The 14,939-nt window shown below is 41.4% G+C and overlaps 3 protein-coding genes across 4 annotated transcripts; all 3 read left to right on the top strand.

Annotated features, from left to right (window-relative positions):
- Positions 1-1,799: 1,799 nt before the first annotated feature.
- LOC116315664 (protein S100-A11-like) lies at positions 1,800-3,696 on the top strand. Its single transcript, XM_031734020.2, has 3 exons — positions 1,800-1,872; positions 1,988-2,122; positions 3,057-3,696. Exons 2-3 carry the CDS (start codon positions 1,994-1,996, stop codon positions 3,189-3,191), a joined length of 264 nt encoding a protein of 87 aa, XP_031589880.1. The 5' UTR covers positions 1,800-1,872; positions 1,988-1,993; the 3' UTR covers positions 3,192-3,696.
- Positions 3,697-4,135: 439 nt separating this feature from the next.
- Positions 4,136-11,520, top strand: si:ch211-105c13.3 (uncharacterized protein LOC325758 homolog). The gene is made up of 3 exons (XM_031734106.2): positions 4,136-4,293; positions 10,839-10,960; positions 11,071-11,520. Exons 2-3 carry the CDS (start codon positions 10,841-10,843, stop codon positions 11,224-11,226), a joined length of 276 nt encoding a protein of 91 aa, XP_031589966.1. The 5' UTR covers positions 4,136-4,293; positions 10,839-10,840; the 3' UTR covers positions 11,227-11,520.
- Positions 11,521-11,639: 119 nt separating this feature from the next.
- Positions 11,640-14,626, top strand: s100t (S100 calcium binding protein T). Of its 2 annotated transcripts, none has more exons than XM_031734103.2 (3): positions 11,640-12,829; positions 14,021-14,183; positions 14,283-14,626. In XM_031734103.2, exons 2-3 carry the CDS (start codon positions 14,022-14,024, stop codon positions 14,445-14,447), a joined length of 327 nt encoding a protein of 108 aa, XP_031589963.1. In that variant the 5' UTR covers positions 11,640-12,829; position 14,021; the 3' UTR covers positions 14,448-14,626. The 2 variants fall into 2 exon arrangements, with proteins under 2 accessions (XP_031589963.1, XP_031589965.1); XM_031734105.2 differs by lacking the exon at positions 11,640-12,829 and adding an exon at positions 13,053-13,166.
- The last annotated feature ends 313 nt before the right edge of the window (positions 14,627-14,939 follow it).

Below are 14,939 nucleotides of genomic sequence, written 5' to 3'. Positions count from 1 at the left end.
TTAGTAGCCCGGGCTGCACCCAATCTGGTATGGAAATCTCATTCTTGATGTTTGATTTGGCAAAGAATGCTCTTCCTGACACAATCCTCCCCAGTTATCCTGGTTTGGGACTGGCACTAGGAGCACACTGGAATGCACCACCACGACCACCCCCAACCCCATCCGATGTCCTGGTATGGAAGAAGCCAGAGAACCTGTGCAAGCACAGTGAAACTGCAGGCTCCACATGGGGGCCAACTAGCTGTGGATATAAACACAGGACCTTCTTACTGTGAGGTAAACCGCTGCATTACTGTATAACTACCCCCCAGGAGATGGTGAAATATATAGATTACTGTGATTTCATGTTATTCAGTCACAGAGTCTGTCATGTCGGTCAATCATTCTCTTTGTTTCAGACAGGAAAGTGGATTATGGACCTGGTTGAATATTACAGTTTTCCACATGTACCCTTCCTGCGTTAGAAACAGTCGTGGTTCAGTGCATTGTGTCTGTACAACCCTGCAGAGGTCGTACTCTCATGAACAGCATATCTCTTAATTTCTTCAGATTGGATACTAACACAGAAACGGAAGTAAATAATTGTGACTATATTTCACACTAGTGTCTAGTAGGATAAATTAATTAAGCTGTGAAATTTTATGTCCCTAAGGGTCAAAGGTCAACTTCACCACTGCATCTCAATTTTCTGGAGAACATGTTTCAGGGCAGTCTTTTACAAAATAACAGGCTGTGAACGTATTTACTTAAATTTGGTCAGAAACTGAACTGGTGACACTAATCTACTGAATTCACTTCATTTAATAATAAATGTGGACAAATGTGGGCCTAAATTGATTGGTTGGGAATGGCCTACAACCCCAAGGCAGTAATTTAAGTTTATATTTAGCTTGAAACCTTTAGGCATATGATGTTTGCCTCTAGGCTAAATGTTGGTGGTGTAGACATAAGTAGCAATTGAGAACTTTAAGACAAGTCCTCAGACAGAGATACACCTGCAGCTACAGTCCCAGGATATCAATCTTAAAACAACTAGAAGCATTGCCCCACTGAAAGCGCCGATGCTTTTATAAGACTGTGTGTAGGGGAGCAATTTCCAGCCCCCTCACTAAGCCATTTATTTTGAGTTAGTTGCCACACTCTCCTTCCCCAATGACGGCCAAGGGAATGGAAGGAGGAGAACTAAATACTGCTGTTTCGAGTATAAGGGGATAAAGATGTGTGTCTTTGGGTGTGTGCGTCATCCAGCAGAGAAACAAAAGCTAGTAGAGGGGATATTTGGATGATAAAGCCAATGTGCTTGTTAGTGCTAACTGCCTCCCTAATATGCCAATTGTGCACATCCTGTCAGAGCTTTAGAGTTTAAAAAAATTGTTTTATGAGGTAAAACCCAAGTGCCTCATTCTCATCCTCATTCAGAAGTTTCCATATACAGACAGTATAATTATATACCTGATGTACTGCTCTACTTTTTGCTCTCCACAGCATTCTGCCCACATTTTCATACTCACAAGAAGCAAAGGAAATAAACTGTCTGTGCACTGGGATGACCCGCAAAAATGATTAAAAATAGTTCACAGGCAGTGCAGAATGTTAATGTTAACCTTGCTTAACTTCACTTTTCAGTCTTGTGGTGGTTTTCCTGAATGAGATGATGCATCTAGTGATCCATCCTTCTTCAGAGATTGGCTACATGCTGTGCATGCATCTGAAAACACAGCTGCGTCATGGAAAAAGATTTGTGGTTTCTTTGGAAATATGGTTTACACTTTTACCAATTCCAATGATTTATCTACTTAACCCATCAACAGCAGGGTACAAAAGGAGAAGAAAGACGTTTGTACTCACCAAATACCTACACACACACAGCTGGTGAGTTTCCACTGTCTTTTATTCCAAATCAATGTTAGAATTCTGTTGAACTTCTTATATATTCTTTTAAATATTTCATCTGATCAGATCTCATTTTCTCCTCTCTATTTTCCAGCTTGCGATGGAGTCGGCCATTAATGCGCTGGTGTCTGGGTTCAAGGCCTATGCTGGCAGGGATGGTTCCTCTGACACGCTGAGCAGAGATGAGTTTTACCGACTGGTGTCATCAGAGCTCTCTAACTTCATCAAGGTAAAATCAGTGCACAGTAGTTTCATTTGTACCTCTTATTCATTGACCTAATAATCACAGCAGGTTTATGGCTTTACTTAAGTATCTATTACATTTTCTATTTCTATAGATATGTTTTCTTTTTTTTATTGACTATTGGTTCAAAAATGTTCTGTACTTACAGACCGTTAATATGCTGATTTAGGCTGCAGGCTACTAACGGTTAGCACTTCTTATACGCTGACTGTGCTGAAAAAAAGACCAGATGCAACACAAAGTACTATACTTAGATATCAGTTTGAAAGGCCTGCAGTTTCATGATTACAGTATAATCAGGGAGACTCAATTTGCTCAAACTGAACTTTGTTTCTCACGAAATTAATCATAAGGGGGAAGCTGATGTTATTAAGTGTTAGTCATCATTTATGTGGGCTGTCATTAACAGTTGCAGTGTTATTGGAGTTTTGAGTCATTTAACAGCTCTCCTGCCTGTAATCTTGACCATGAATGAGCAGTTACATGATCTCATATTGGGACAGGATATTACTCTCAGTTTAATGTTTCATACTAAATGTCACCCCCCCCTCCCAAAGAAGTCGACCTTCAGACTCCACTCTTGTGTTGTTGAGACTTTGTCTGTGTTCTACATGTTCGAAGGATAAAGGCCTGCTTTACCCCCAGTGTGGAAAATTCCACATGCCTCTTCTAGTTCGAATAGTTGTAATAATTGCTGTGACCACTAGATGGTGACAGAGTCAATAGAGTCCTGTGCCAAACCACTTCTGCTGATGAAGCATGATTTTTTTTTAAACTCGTTTGGATGCCACGGTGTTCCGCTTGCCTCTGATTCCTCGCCCCATACACATGACCAGTGTTAACCGAATTTTTGCATTAACCACGGACTGAGACGGTTCTTTTTAATATTGGATACATGTGATTTCCTGTTTTCTTGCAGAAAGCTGATGACCCTGCTGCCATTGACCAACTTATGAGCTCATTGGACAAGAACAATGATGGAGAGCTCAACTTCTTGGAGTTCTGGCAGCTGATTGGGCAACTTGCAAGCAAGCATGGGAGGTTTAGCCAATAGAGTGTCCTCGGATACTCTTTCTTTCGCAGTTCTGTGTGTTACTGTGTCGCTTGTGTGCCATGCAGTTAAAAAAAAAAAAAACGGGATACCAGCCAGATGGAAAACACCCTAAAGCCCGTTTCAGTTTCACAGTTCTGTGTTTTTTAGTCAATAGTTTGTGTTTCATTTCCACTTCACATGTTTCAAGAGGCTGTCAGGTAGATTCAGTCACTTTTACATAACACTACACGGTTTTAGAACAAATCCCAGCCTGCAGCGAAAACACACATGCTTACAGCCCCGTGTGCTCACAGTCCTATGATGAAACTGGAGAATAGGAATGTAGTGTGCTACAGCCGTGTGTGTGTGTGTGTGTGTGTGTGTGTGTGTGTGTGTCTGTGTGCGCATTCCTGGCTTCCTAATTCCTGGAAATCATCATCTCCCCTCCGGACGCCAACAGAGGTGGTGTTGTAGGGAAAGATCTGAACTTATAAAAGAAATCTGAATAAAATGTAACAGGATAGTTCTGTGTTCTCTGCTGTCCAGTCCTTAATTCGTTACTTTGTATGTGTGGGTTTTTTTTCTTTTTTGCTACATAACTCCATCTTTCCACTCTTTGAACCACGTTCAGGGTGTGGCTTGACTGCATCTGTCTGTTCGTCAGGCTTTGAACACACACGCACCTAAAACATGCGCGCGCTCTTGTCCCTACTTGTTGAGAGAAACCGTGTTGTGCCAGAATAAAGAACAATATAATATAATACATGTATATATTTTTTTTTTAAAAATAGCAAAGTTGCGCGTGTGAGTATAAAACAGAGGCAGAAAGGCAGAAAGGTTTTTGCAATCAAAAACACTTTTTTAGACTCTTTGGTGGAACAACGGAAATCTTTGTTAAGAAAATATTGCTGCGTTGCTCAAGCTGCGCCTCTTTCCACATTCCTCCTCTCCCAGGCACACGCCCTAAAACTGTGAAAAAAACTGGCTTGAGTCAGAAGTTAAATCACGGAAAAGATATGTGTAGCTGCTTAATCTAGAGGAAGCCTTGGGAGGAGGATCTGAAAGAAAGAAGCAGAGCATTTGCTGAGATAGTTTATATAGGCTTTTGTTCTCGCTCTCAAAGGTGAGTGCTTTTTTCCTCTCCATTACTAGTTTTCTTCATTAATAAATTCAGCTGTTTCTTTTTTAAATTATGAGTTCAAACTTTTCTACTCAACACAAAAAATTGAAAACTTGAACTTATTTTCTGCACCGTGTCATCAATTTTCTATTACTTGCCAGCCTCTCTATTGTCATTACCCAGCTTGGTTGCCACAGGGATCGTGTTCACCTTCTTGGTAATGTAACTCCAATCCCTTTACACTTACACAGAAACCGGAGTCTCGAGTCGCGTTTACTTATTTATCTGCTGTGTGTCACTCCTGCCTCTGGTCACTCTACAAATTGTGAGGATTAGTTAGGGCTAAATGTAAATGTGCGACGTGGGCAAGCCCCTAACATCTCCGTTACGCTCGGCGCTCACTAGTTTTGGCGTGTGCGCCGAGGCTGTTATCGCCCCGTTAGTCAATCATAATGTGATCGTTGTAACGGCAGTCAGATTTGGCTCTCATCAGACTGAATTATTAACGTTATGATAAGACTCCGGTAGAGAGACTCGAATGGCTTCGACCCGGTGTAGTTAATGAAGCAGAGGAGAAATAGCGACCTGGGCGATGACAGGTATGCTCACAGGGGAAGTGAGTCAGTCACACCTAGTGCAAACAACACGACCAGGGTGGAGCTGGTCACCCACAAGGATCAATGGTTGCTCACGTCCGTTGCCATCGCAGAAGAAGACGAAAAAAAGAGAGAGAGATCCGTTTGGTCTGAGACGTGAAGCATGCTCAAACTTTCTCGGTTTTCGCGTTCTCAGTTGGCCTTCTTTAGTGGATTAGTGAGGGGTGGGTTAGATGGACATACTGGGTTAAAACTGGTTTGCACATGACAAGTCTCATCTAGTTTCAGCGCTCGCATTACCAGTATTAGTCACCTAGGTCTGCTCAATATTCATGTTATTCCGTTAATTCAGGAGTTCATGTAGCTACAGTATGTATAATTTTAAGGGAGCTTAATGGGCTGCATGTTATAATACACCGGTGATATAAAAAATAACTGTCATTATTAATTTATTTAATATTTATTGTTTAAAACTCGAATTCTTCTTTTTTTTTCTTTTGTGAGTGCTGGATGATTTTTTAACTTTAGGCCTCTAAAGATGTTTGAAACAGGAAGATCTAGCCCTTCTCTTATCTTACTGATAATAATCCATGATGCTCACAAGCACATTAGCAGCTGCTGAATCACTCTGTGTAAAATGAAGAAAAATGTCATAAAAAAAAAATCCCCTCATACCAACCGAGGCATGAACTGGGCTCCACTCAGGCTTTCATTCGACTTACTTTCATTATTATTTTGCACACAAGCAGACACATATAGAGCATTTATTCAAATGTGTTCCTGGCTTTTAGTTTTGCTCTTTGTAGCTTTTATAATTTTTGACTCTCACCATCTCTTATCAAAGTTTGGTGGATACATGAGGTGAACTTTTTAAAAGTATATTCCTGTTCAAATGTCTGTTTGAGATCTTGTTTTTTTTTTTAAATTTTCATTTTTATCATTGCATTTGCAACTGACAAATCACTAGAAAACAAATTGCTTCTGTTTGGCAACTACTGAGCTGCCTTCAGTCTCTAATCACAATCTCCACACTCAGAGTTGGAATGTGTATGCACTAAGAGCTTGTACAAGAGCCACGATTGTCGTCAGCACACGCTCCCTGCCCTTATCACACAGACCCTACGGCCCTGCCACATGTTCCTTTCTACTCATTTTGTATTTTTGTGGCCCTGATGTCTCCGGTTCACACTGGAGCCTTCTTGGTTTTCTGCTTATCTTGTTACATTCAGGAGAGATGCTAATGGATTGTGGCCTGTCAAGCATTTTGATATACGGCCTGTAAACAGCCTGCTCCTGAGCTGTTTGACTTGTGGACGATGTTAGGAAGGTGTTAAGACAATTATAGTAACGTATTAAATAATAATGAGCAGCACGCTGGTGACAGATGCTAGCTTGAATGTTGAAAACAGTTGTGTGTGTGTGTCAGTGTGTGCTGGCATGGCAGGGAGACATGAAACAAAATCCAGGGTTTGGGTGCCTGATCTTGCTCACCCAGTAATTAGGTTAATGCAACAGAAGTCCTAATTGGCATTGTCCTTCTTTAGATGAGTGTGTTTCTGCATATGTGTGTGTACTTTTCCGTCTTTCTGTATGTCTATGTGTTCTCGTGTGGGCCAGAGTAGGTGAGTAGTGTGAGCGGTGAGGCGTGACATCAGTGTCAGATGGGAGATTTACCAGCTTCTAAAGTTTCCTCAACGACATCACTCCAGGCACCCATGATTATTACCCACCCAGTGTCCACTGCTGCCCTGTGGTAGTTTCCAATACACACTGGAAATCCTGCAGCAAGGCCTCGCCCCCACGCTGCTGAGATACTTATCAATGCTGCTCAAGTATCTTCAGCTTTCATTCAGGGCTTTTGTTTTCTGCGAGCCGTTGCCTTGGAATTCTACTTTGTTGAGACAAGAGGAAACTACAGTGACCTTAAAAGACCCCTGTGTTAGGCAAATTGTGCTTGGAAACATAATGTGCACATGCAACAGGAAATAACTGAAAATCTCCCTGATAAATCTGCATAGTAATTGTGTACCTTAGTCAAATTACTATGGTTATTTCTTTGTATTGTTTTTTACAGGGTTTTCTTGTTAGTTGTTTATTTGTTAGAGGTACGGGGCTCTGACGTGGCTCCAGATTTTTCTTTTTTTTTAACCACAATTACTTGTAATCTTTTGCAGCTGTGAGCAGTTTTTCTTGGTGCGTTGCATTTTAAATAAAAAGCATGCATCACCAGCTCATTTAAGAATAGATATATGTATATATATAATCTCTGTGTCACATATGAAACCACAGACATTTTCACAGCAGATATTTGTCACAGTAGGGAAAGAACCAGTGTTCCTAGTAATGGCACGGTTATGTTGAAATGGCTCAGAAAACCCTGACAGTGTGACAGTGAGCCGGGACCCTGTAACTGCAGTGTCTAAATGTTATTTTTATCATCATTAATTACAGTATTTTAAATGGTTGTTTTTATTATTGTGCCTCCTTTTAAAAACAGCCTAATGGAATTAATTAGTTGCATGATTAAAATAGATCAGTGGAGTTTTGTTTTTTAACTTTGTCATATTTCCAGTGTGTGCTGTGTTGATGTTGCTGTTTTTTATTTGTTAGACCTACTGGATTTGGCATCCAGTGAGATTGTAAATGGTTTGCTTTTGGTTTGCTCAGTGAGTGCAGGATGTGACGTTGGCATTCAGGTTATCTGTTAGTGTTTGGCTGACTAGTTGGGTGACATATTTCAGTGCGTACTTGTATCCCTACAGTGCACGGTAATGTGTGCTGCTGCAGTCGGGCATCAGGCAGTAATCTGATCTCGCAGCCTCCTGTTCGCTTTTGGGGATCAGATGTCCACCGTCAGAGATCACAGCTCCCATTGTGTTTACCTTTAGAGACTCCCCATCTCTTCAGCCTTCCCTCACTCCCTCTCCTTTGCTCTGTTTACCTCCGCCAGCATCCAGCCTGGGTCCCCTCGTCGCTCCCCATTCCCTCTCTTCCCCTTCCGTGCTGACGTCAATTGTGTGTCTCACATTTTTGACACTTACATAAACCAATTTGAATGCACTTTCAAAATACGCTTGAACAATCATTTTCTAAAACTCTAAATATCAAACGAGGATTTTTTTAAAGGTAATTTAAGTGTTGTGGTTGAAAGAACAAAAAAAATCAAAATTGTTATTCATTAATTTTTTTGTTTTTCTTTGTTTAATTGTTTGCCCCTTGTCATGAACATGGAGTCTTGCTTGATGACAGAATGATGTGAAATGATATTGGTTTTATTTTTGTGTAGATTTCTGCTAAAAAAGTTCTGTTTATTTAACATTAAAACAGTTACACATAAACATTGTTTTAAAAAAAAATAACTTCACATCGTTGAATTTTTTGATTAAAAAAGCAAGGCGAACGCTCAGAGGACGACATCCCAGCATTTAAGGAGCCTGAGCTCAAGCAAGAAGACAACAAGGCGGGGCTCTGAAGTTGTGGGAAAGGAAGCATCAGCTCATCTAAAGTGCACAGACTTTCACTGGTCTCAGCAGATTGAGGCAGCCTTCTTGCACGCTGTTTAACGGAAATCTCACATTATTCTTTTTCAACTCATCAGAGGAGAAAATTGTCTCATTTGTTACTTCAATGGACGGCCCAGTCTTGAAGAATCTGTCTCAACTTATTAAATTAGCTATAATGAGGACTTGGTGTATCCGGATCCAAGTCATGGATTGGTCCGTTATTTATTTGTTGTAACAATGCTTCTTGGGAATAAATCTCATACCATTAAAGTCTGTTCATTTCCCCTTAAATGGTACCACATTTGTTGATGTGGGTTGCGCCCATGAAAAAGTTGTCAAATCTTCTCTGCTAATGCCAGATAGCTTGTTCTGCTACTGACTCTTGTTTTGAACTTTTGGTACTCCAGTTCTGGCTATCAGGTGTCTGATTAGCAGGTTGTGCTACAGCAGTCAACTGGTGTCTACTCCAAGCACGCCATGTTTGACTGATCTGGATTGGACTCGTTCTATAGGACAACTTCAAGTGGGTGTTCCACAAAACCAACTTGCAGTATCATTTGAATTGTTCTTCAATGCCATCTCCAAATTGAAGGTCAAGCTCCATATAACAAGGTATGTCAGAGACAGGCTGCGAAATAGACGTCCCAAGAAGGCTACTACATAAGAAGATCATTTCCTCACCCTATCAGCACTTAGGAACCAGAGGCAGCCTTTAACAGATTTGCAGTCAAGGTTTGCAGGACGGTATGGCCAAGGGGTCTCTACCCAGACAATCCAGAAAAAACAGCACACAGCTTATCTCTGGTCTCATAGAACTGTCAGGAGGCCTGACATGACTACCCTTCACCATCAGGTCTGTTTGCACTGGTGTCAGCAACATGTGCACTAGAACTTGAACATGTGCAGAACTTTATGTTCAGCGATGAGTCCAAATTCTGTGTAGGGCAGCTGTATCGTAAGGACATTCTGATTGCTGCACCAATAGGGTGGAGGAGGTGTGATTTTGTGAGGCAGCATCTCCCTCACTGGATAAACAAGGATTGTCGTCGTTGGAGGCACTCTCAATACAAAAATATCAAGATGAGGTTTAGCAACTGACCTCTGTGCTCCAACATGGCAACGCTCGCTCGCACAGAGCAGGGTTTATCAGTGACTGTCTGAAGAATTTGGGAGTGGAGAGGACGGAAGAACCTGCCTGCAGCCCTGACCTCAATACCATTAAACACTTGTGGGATCAGCTTGTGCGTGCTGTTTGGGCCATAGCGTCCAACACAACCATACTGGCTGACTTGTGACAATTGCTGGTTGAAGAATGGGATGCCATCCCAGACCAAGCTGGACCAAGTTTGTGAGCAGCATGAGAAGGAGGTGCCAGGCTGTTGTGGCTGTGTATGGTTCTTCTGCATGCTACTGAGGCTCCTATTTGTTAAATGAATAAACTGTTAAATTTTCCCATTACACATTGCTCTTTATCAACAATGGACCGTGGGTCACTTAATCCCAGCTCAGGCTCCTCAGAGGCTGGTATGTCCTCTGAGCTCTCGCCTTCCCGCCCTAATGTCTCAACCTTGTCCACCTCATCCGCTGACATCTGTAAGTCTGACTCCGCTTCTACAGTTATGAGTAAAGTCCTTCCTGCCTTACTTGGTCCTCTGCTTCCTGAATGGGAAAAATGGTTAAAAATGGGAGTTAGTAAGTCCTGCTGTCCACTGCAAAGCACACTGAGTAAAAGTTTTGTTTTTAGGGGGTTAGAAAATACTGTACATTTCTGCAATCCTACTAATGTGAAGTTAAGAATCTGACATTGAAGAAACAATTAGATTTTTAGCAATATTATCATATTATCTGCAAAAAGTACATGAATAAATGAATGATCACTTAAGTTCCCTTGTCCCTAGAAAATGTGGAAACTGCAATCTCCACCATTTTGAAAAGAAAGCACATGTTATCTGTTTGTCAAACTATTGCAAATGTGGTGTCAGAAGAAATCCCAGGATGTCCTCTTCACTTCTGTTCCTCCCACAGAGGACAAGAATTAGTAGCTAAATCTTAGGGGTATTTTTTTCTGTCTGTGTTTTGCCTTTTTAAAATCACCAGGTGTTATAAATGACATGTTTGTCAATTTAAATACATCATAATATGCTTTATAATTTGGTTGTATAGAATTAAAGGTCAGATAGTTGTGCGCAAGCCTTCCACAAACTCACAGTTGACGTTACTCTTTTTCACAATCAGAACCAAACAAAGCATGAAATGTTCAATATGAAATAAGCGTCTCATCCGCTCAATGCCCTGTGTATTTTTTTTTTTTGCATTATGATATTATTAAAGTTCACAGGAAATGTATCTCATGGCACAATGTTTGAGAGTCTGAGAGTCTTCTAAGATATGTCCTTATCTGTCCTAAATTCTCATTTCTGCTTTGTCCTTGTCTCCCTCTCTTATACAGATATGGAGTCCGCCATTAAGACGTTGGTGACCACATTTGTTAAATCTTCCAGGGGGAAGGAGAACCTAGACAGCAAATCCTTCCAGAAACTGGTGGAGAAAAACCTCAGTGGTGTCATGGAAGTAAGTGTTTTGTGGTTGTCCGTCATGCTGCCAGTATATTAGAACATTAAGTTAAAAGCAGTTGTCATCTCGAATCTCTTTAATATTTGTTTTTTTGTTTTTAAACTCAGGATGCAGGCAACTCCTCTGCTGTTAGGGAGATGCAGAGGGGACTGGATGAAAACAGCGATGGAAAGGTCAGCTTCGAGGAATACCTTACCCTGATAGGTTACTTGGCTAACTCCATGAGTCAGCGCAAGACTGAAAGCAATCCAGATTCATCGTAGATACTCATGAAGTTGCAGTATTTGGAGAGGATCTGCATTCAGCCATTTTTTTTCTTTTTGAGCTTATTAAATGTCTTTTTTTTCATTTCCAATCATTCCAGCCACCATGTATACATCGGATCATAATGATTTTTCTCTGAGATAGTTAACCGGCTATAATAGATCTTAATGTCTGTCCAAATGAACCTTTATGTAGTAACACTGTCACTGAAGGATTCTGAGCTGGTCTTTTTTATACCAATCCTACATTTTATACCAATGTTTTCAAAATAAAAGCTTTATATTAAAATTAAATTGTTTTTTCGGGGGGTCTGTGGTTGCTGCTGTTGCACATTTGTCTTTTAATATTTCACCTTTGAACCTCCCTTTCTCATATACATTTCCTTCCTTTCTGCATATGCGGAAGTACTTTATAAGTGCAGTAGTTTCTCTGTCATGATTCGACATTGTCCCACAGGCACTAATCGAATCATGCCCACTCCTTTCCACAGATACCAGCAGCACTTGCTAAATATAGCTGTGACATCCCTGACTAGTCAAACTCAGCACCCTTTAGATGTATCACTTATTGCAACCTGATCCTGATTTACAGTCTACACTTCCTATTGTGCACCACCCTTCACTCGGCAACTCTATACATTCGGCATATACAAATGTGCACACACACACCGTGCTACCCCCTTACTGGCACAGTATAATGCTCCAAAGACTCATTAATGAGAAGATGCTTTACCATCACTGCACTTTAAAACATGATCTCTTCATATGAAAAGCTTTAATGTTTAATTTTAAGCACAAGCCTGTAGATTATTCATTCAGAAACGCAATTACTTTCATGCTCTTTGGCTCTCACCATTATCCAGATGTCTCCAAGTCCAGTGGATGCCTCACACGAACTATTTAAAGTATGTTTCTGTTCCAGTTCTCTGTTCTCGGTTTTCTTCACGTGGTTTGTGCAAGGGTGGTGTGCAGTTTTAAAGGTGTCTTGAACTATTTCAAGAATGTTTTCTGTTCCTGTTCAAATATGTTTTTATTTGTGGTTTCTTGCCATGTAACGTATGGTGTGTTTTGAAGCCAAAGGTGTGAATAGGCTTGTGAAAGTGCTTGTGTGTGTGTGTGTCCTCGCATTGTCATGTTCTCCTTTGTGTGAGGATTTCTCTGCATGACTGCCAGGTGCCATGTCCCCATTCATCGGTGCTACTCTGATCCTTCGGATAATATAACAAGCATGAGCCCCCGCCGCACCCCCCTCCTCCAGTGAACATCCTACCCCTACAATTAACCTAACAATGTTTTTGCTGCTTGAAACCGGGCACTTTTGGAAAGCTATGGAGTTATTAATCTTTGCCTTGGTATAGCAGTATTTTAAGCACTTCCTGCAAGCCTTTCCTTTGTTTTGACATGAAGTACAAAGCGGTTGCACAACAGAGCAGCAGGGTAATCCACTATTTCAATAGCGACCTGTGACACGGTAAGCAATATGTCACTGTCACTGCACAACAGCCCATTGTGCCTGGAGCGCGCAGTTGGTCGAGCGAGTTTAGACAACGTATGAATATTTGGAAACAAATGGATCTTTTCTCCAGCACTTCTTCTCCTTTTGGTGAGTTTTCTTATTTCAGCACATTTGAGCACATTAGGGCAGGTTTGGCTTGTGGACATATTGTGAGTACCTCAATTTACCTTAAGTCTTTCTGTAGCTGCTTCCGGCTCTTATGTATGTCCAATTAGCGGATAGCAGGTGTCTCTGGCGTAAACAGAGAAGGTAGAGAGGAGAGGGGCGACAGGTGGAGGGGGTAGAGAAGGAGGAGTAAGGGGTAAGTGGGATGGGTGGAGTAAGGGATGTATTTAAGACGGAGTAGTCCTCATCCTCCTTAACAGTTGCTTTTACCTCCTCTCTTTGCACCTGAACAGCAGGCCAGCACTAATCCTCCACTCAGGTAAGAAACAGAGGGACAGATTTCAACTGTGTCTTCAGATTTCTCTGTTGTCTTTTTTTCTAATTATGATTGCATACTGGTGCTGATGCAGCTAGTGCACGTCTGTTAGTTCATCACTTGTCGAGTACCTTCGTGTAGAGCAATAAGGACAGGGAGAACTTTCAGTTGATTCACTGATAAGTTATAAAAATCAATTTCACTGGTTAACTAGACCTCGGAAAGACAGAATGCAAAATGCATTTCTAGTCATTTTTACATCCTGCTGATTCATTTTGGGAAATAAAATCTACAAGCCATGATTGGCAATCAGGAAAAGTCTTCACAGTGCACAGGTGATACAGGTTCAAGAAAGGTAAGGACCTACACCTGTTTGTGGTGTTTTTTTGCTATCCGGTAGAGCTAAAGTAAAAGCCAGATCAGGTTGCCACTGTGTGTCCCCGTTACATCCTCTCCAGTGGATGGGCTTTTTAACCAGCTTAGAGTTTCACTCTTATCAGCTGGCTCACATGTCCGGCTGCTGCTGACTATGTCCGGACTCCCGGAGGTCCAAAAACCTTGGCAGAGCAGGATCTTTTTATCTGTGGCAAAATCTTATCAGGGCCAGGGGTAGGACACGATGAAGAAACTGTTAAGCTAGATAAGGTTTCTGTCCAAATACTGTGTGGAAAACTCATCTTACTCGAAAGCATATTTGCAAACACATTTAAGTGCAAAACAGAATGACAGACAGGCTTTTTTCACCTGACTTTTTTCCTCATTAGACTTCCATGCTTCCCCCAATGCTCGACAGAGCACGTGTACTGACATGAACTGTTCTTACTGTATCTTCAACCCACCCTTCTGTTCCTCTACAGAATGTCTTTGCCTAACTCCGAGAATGCTTCCACCCTGGAGAATGCCATGCAGCTCATGATCCAGACCTTCCATAAGTACTCTGGAAATGAAGGGGACAAATATACACTGAGCAAGGTTGAGCTCAAAGAAATGCTTACCAAAGAGCTTGGCAGCTATCTGGGGGTAAGAAAGCACATGTTCATACTTAGGAAGAGAAGATGCAAATGTAGATTATGTGTACAGAAAAGACATTGCTTTTGTTTTGTATCTTGATACATGCAGAACGCCCAGGATAAGGAAGCTGTGGAGAAGATTATGGGAGACCTGGATTCCAACAATGACGGAGAGGTAGATTTTACAGAGTTCATCATTTTGGTTGGAGCTCTCACTGTGGCCTGTAACGACTTCTTCCTGGAGTACAATGACAAGCAAGAGAAGAAGAAGTGAACACACCCTTCACCCAGTGTCTCCACTTAAAAATCCCACATGTTCCAGGGAGGAAGCACTTAAGGAGAAAGAGAAGGCCCATTTGGGACATCCTGTCATGGACCTCATGTGCACAAACACACAGACACACACACACAAACAAACAAACCTCTAATAGAGAAATAAATGTTGTGTTTTGTCCTCATTGTCCCTTGAATTCATTCAAACTGTAATATTACTGCAAAGTGAAAATCTTTAGCGTTTCAAGAGCCGTCATTCTTGAATATGTGAATATCTCTCTTTCTGCTCTTTTCGTGCATCTTGTCACACATTTAAGTTAAGCCATGCCCCCCCCCCCCACCCTGGAAAAAAAAATAAATGTGACTTTTACTCAAACAAGTTGGCTGTGCATTATTACAGCAGAGAACGAGTATGAACAAACAACGAGCACCAGGTGGCAGCAAGTGGTCCTCTGAATCCAGCGGTTTTGGTGCATTACTTCTAATTTGCATT

The sequence above is a fragment of the Oreochromis aureus genome, linkage group 11 (assembly GCF_013358895.1).
Source record: "Oreochromis aureus strain Israel breed Guangdong linkage group 11, ZZ_aureus, whole genome shotgun sequence".
Lineage (NCBI taxonomy): Eukaryota > Metazoa > Chordata > Actinopteri > Cichliformes > Cichlidae > Oreochromis > Oreochromis aureus.
Note: the sequence above shows the minus strand (reverse complement) of the source record. Positions and strands in the feature narration are given on the sequence as shown.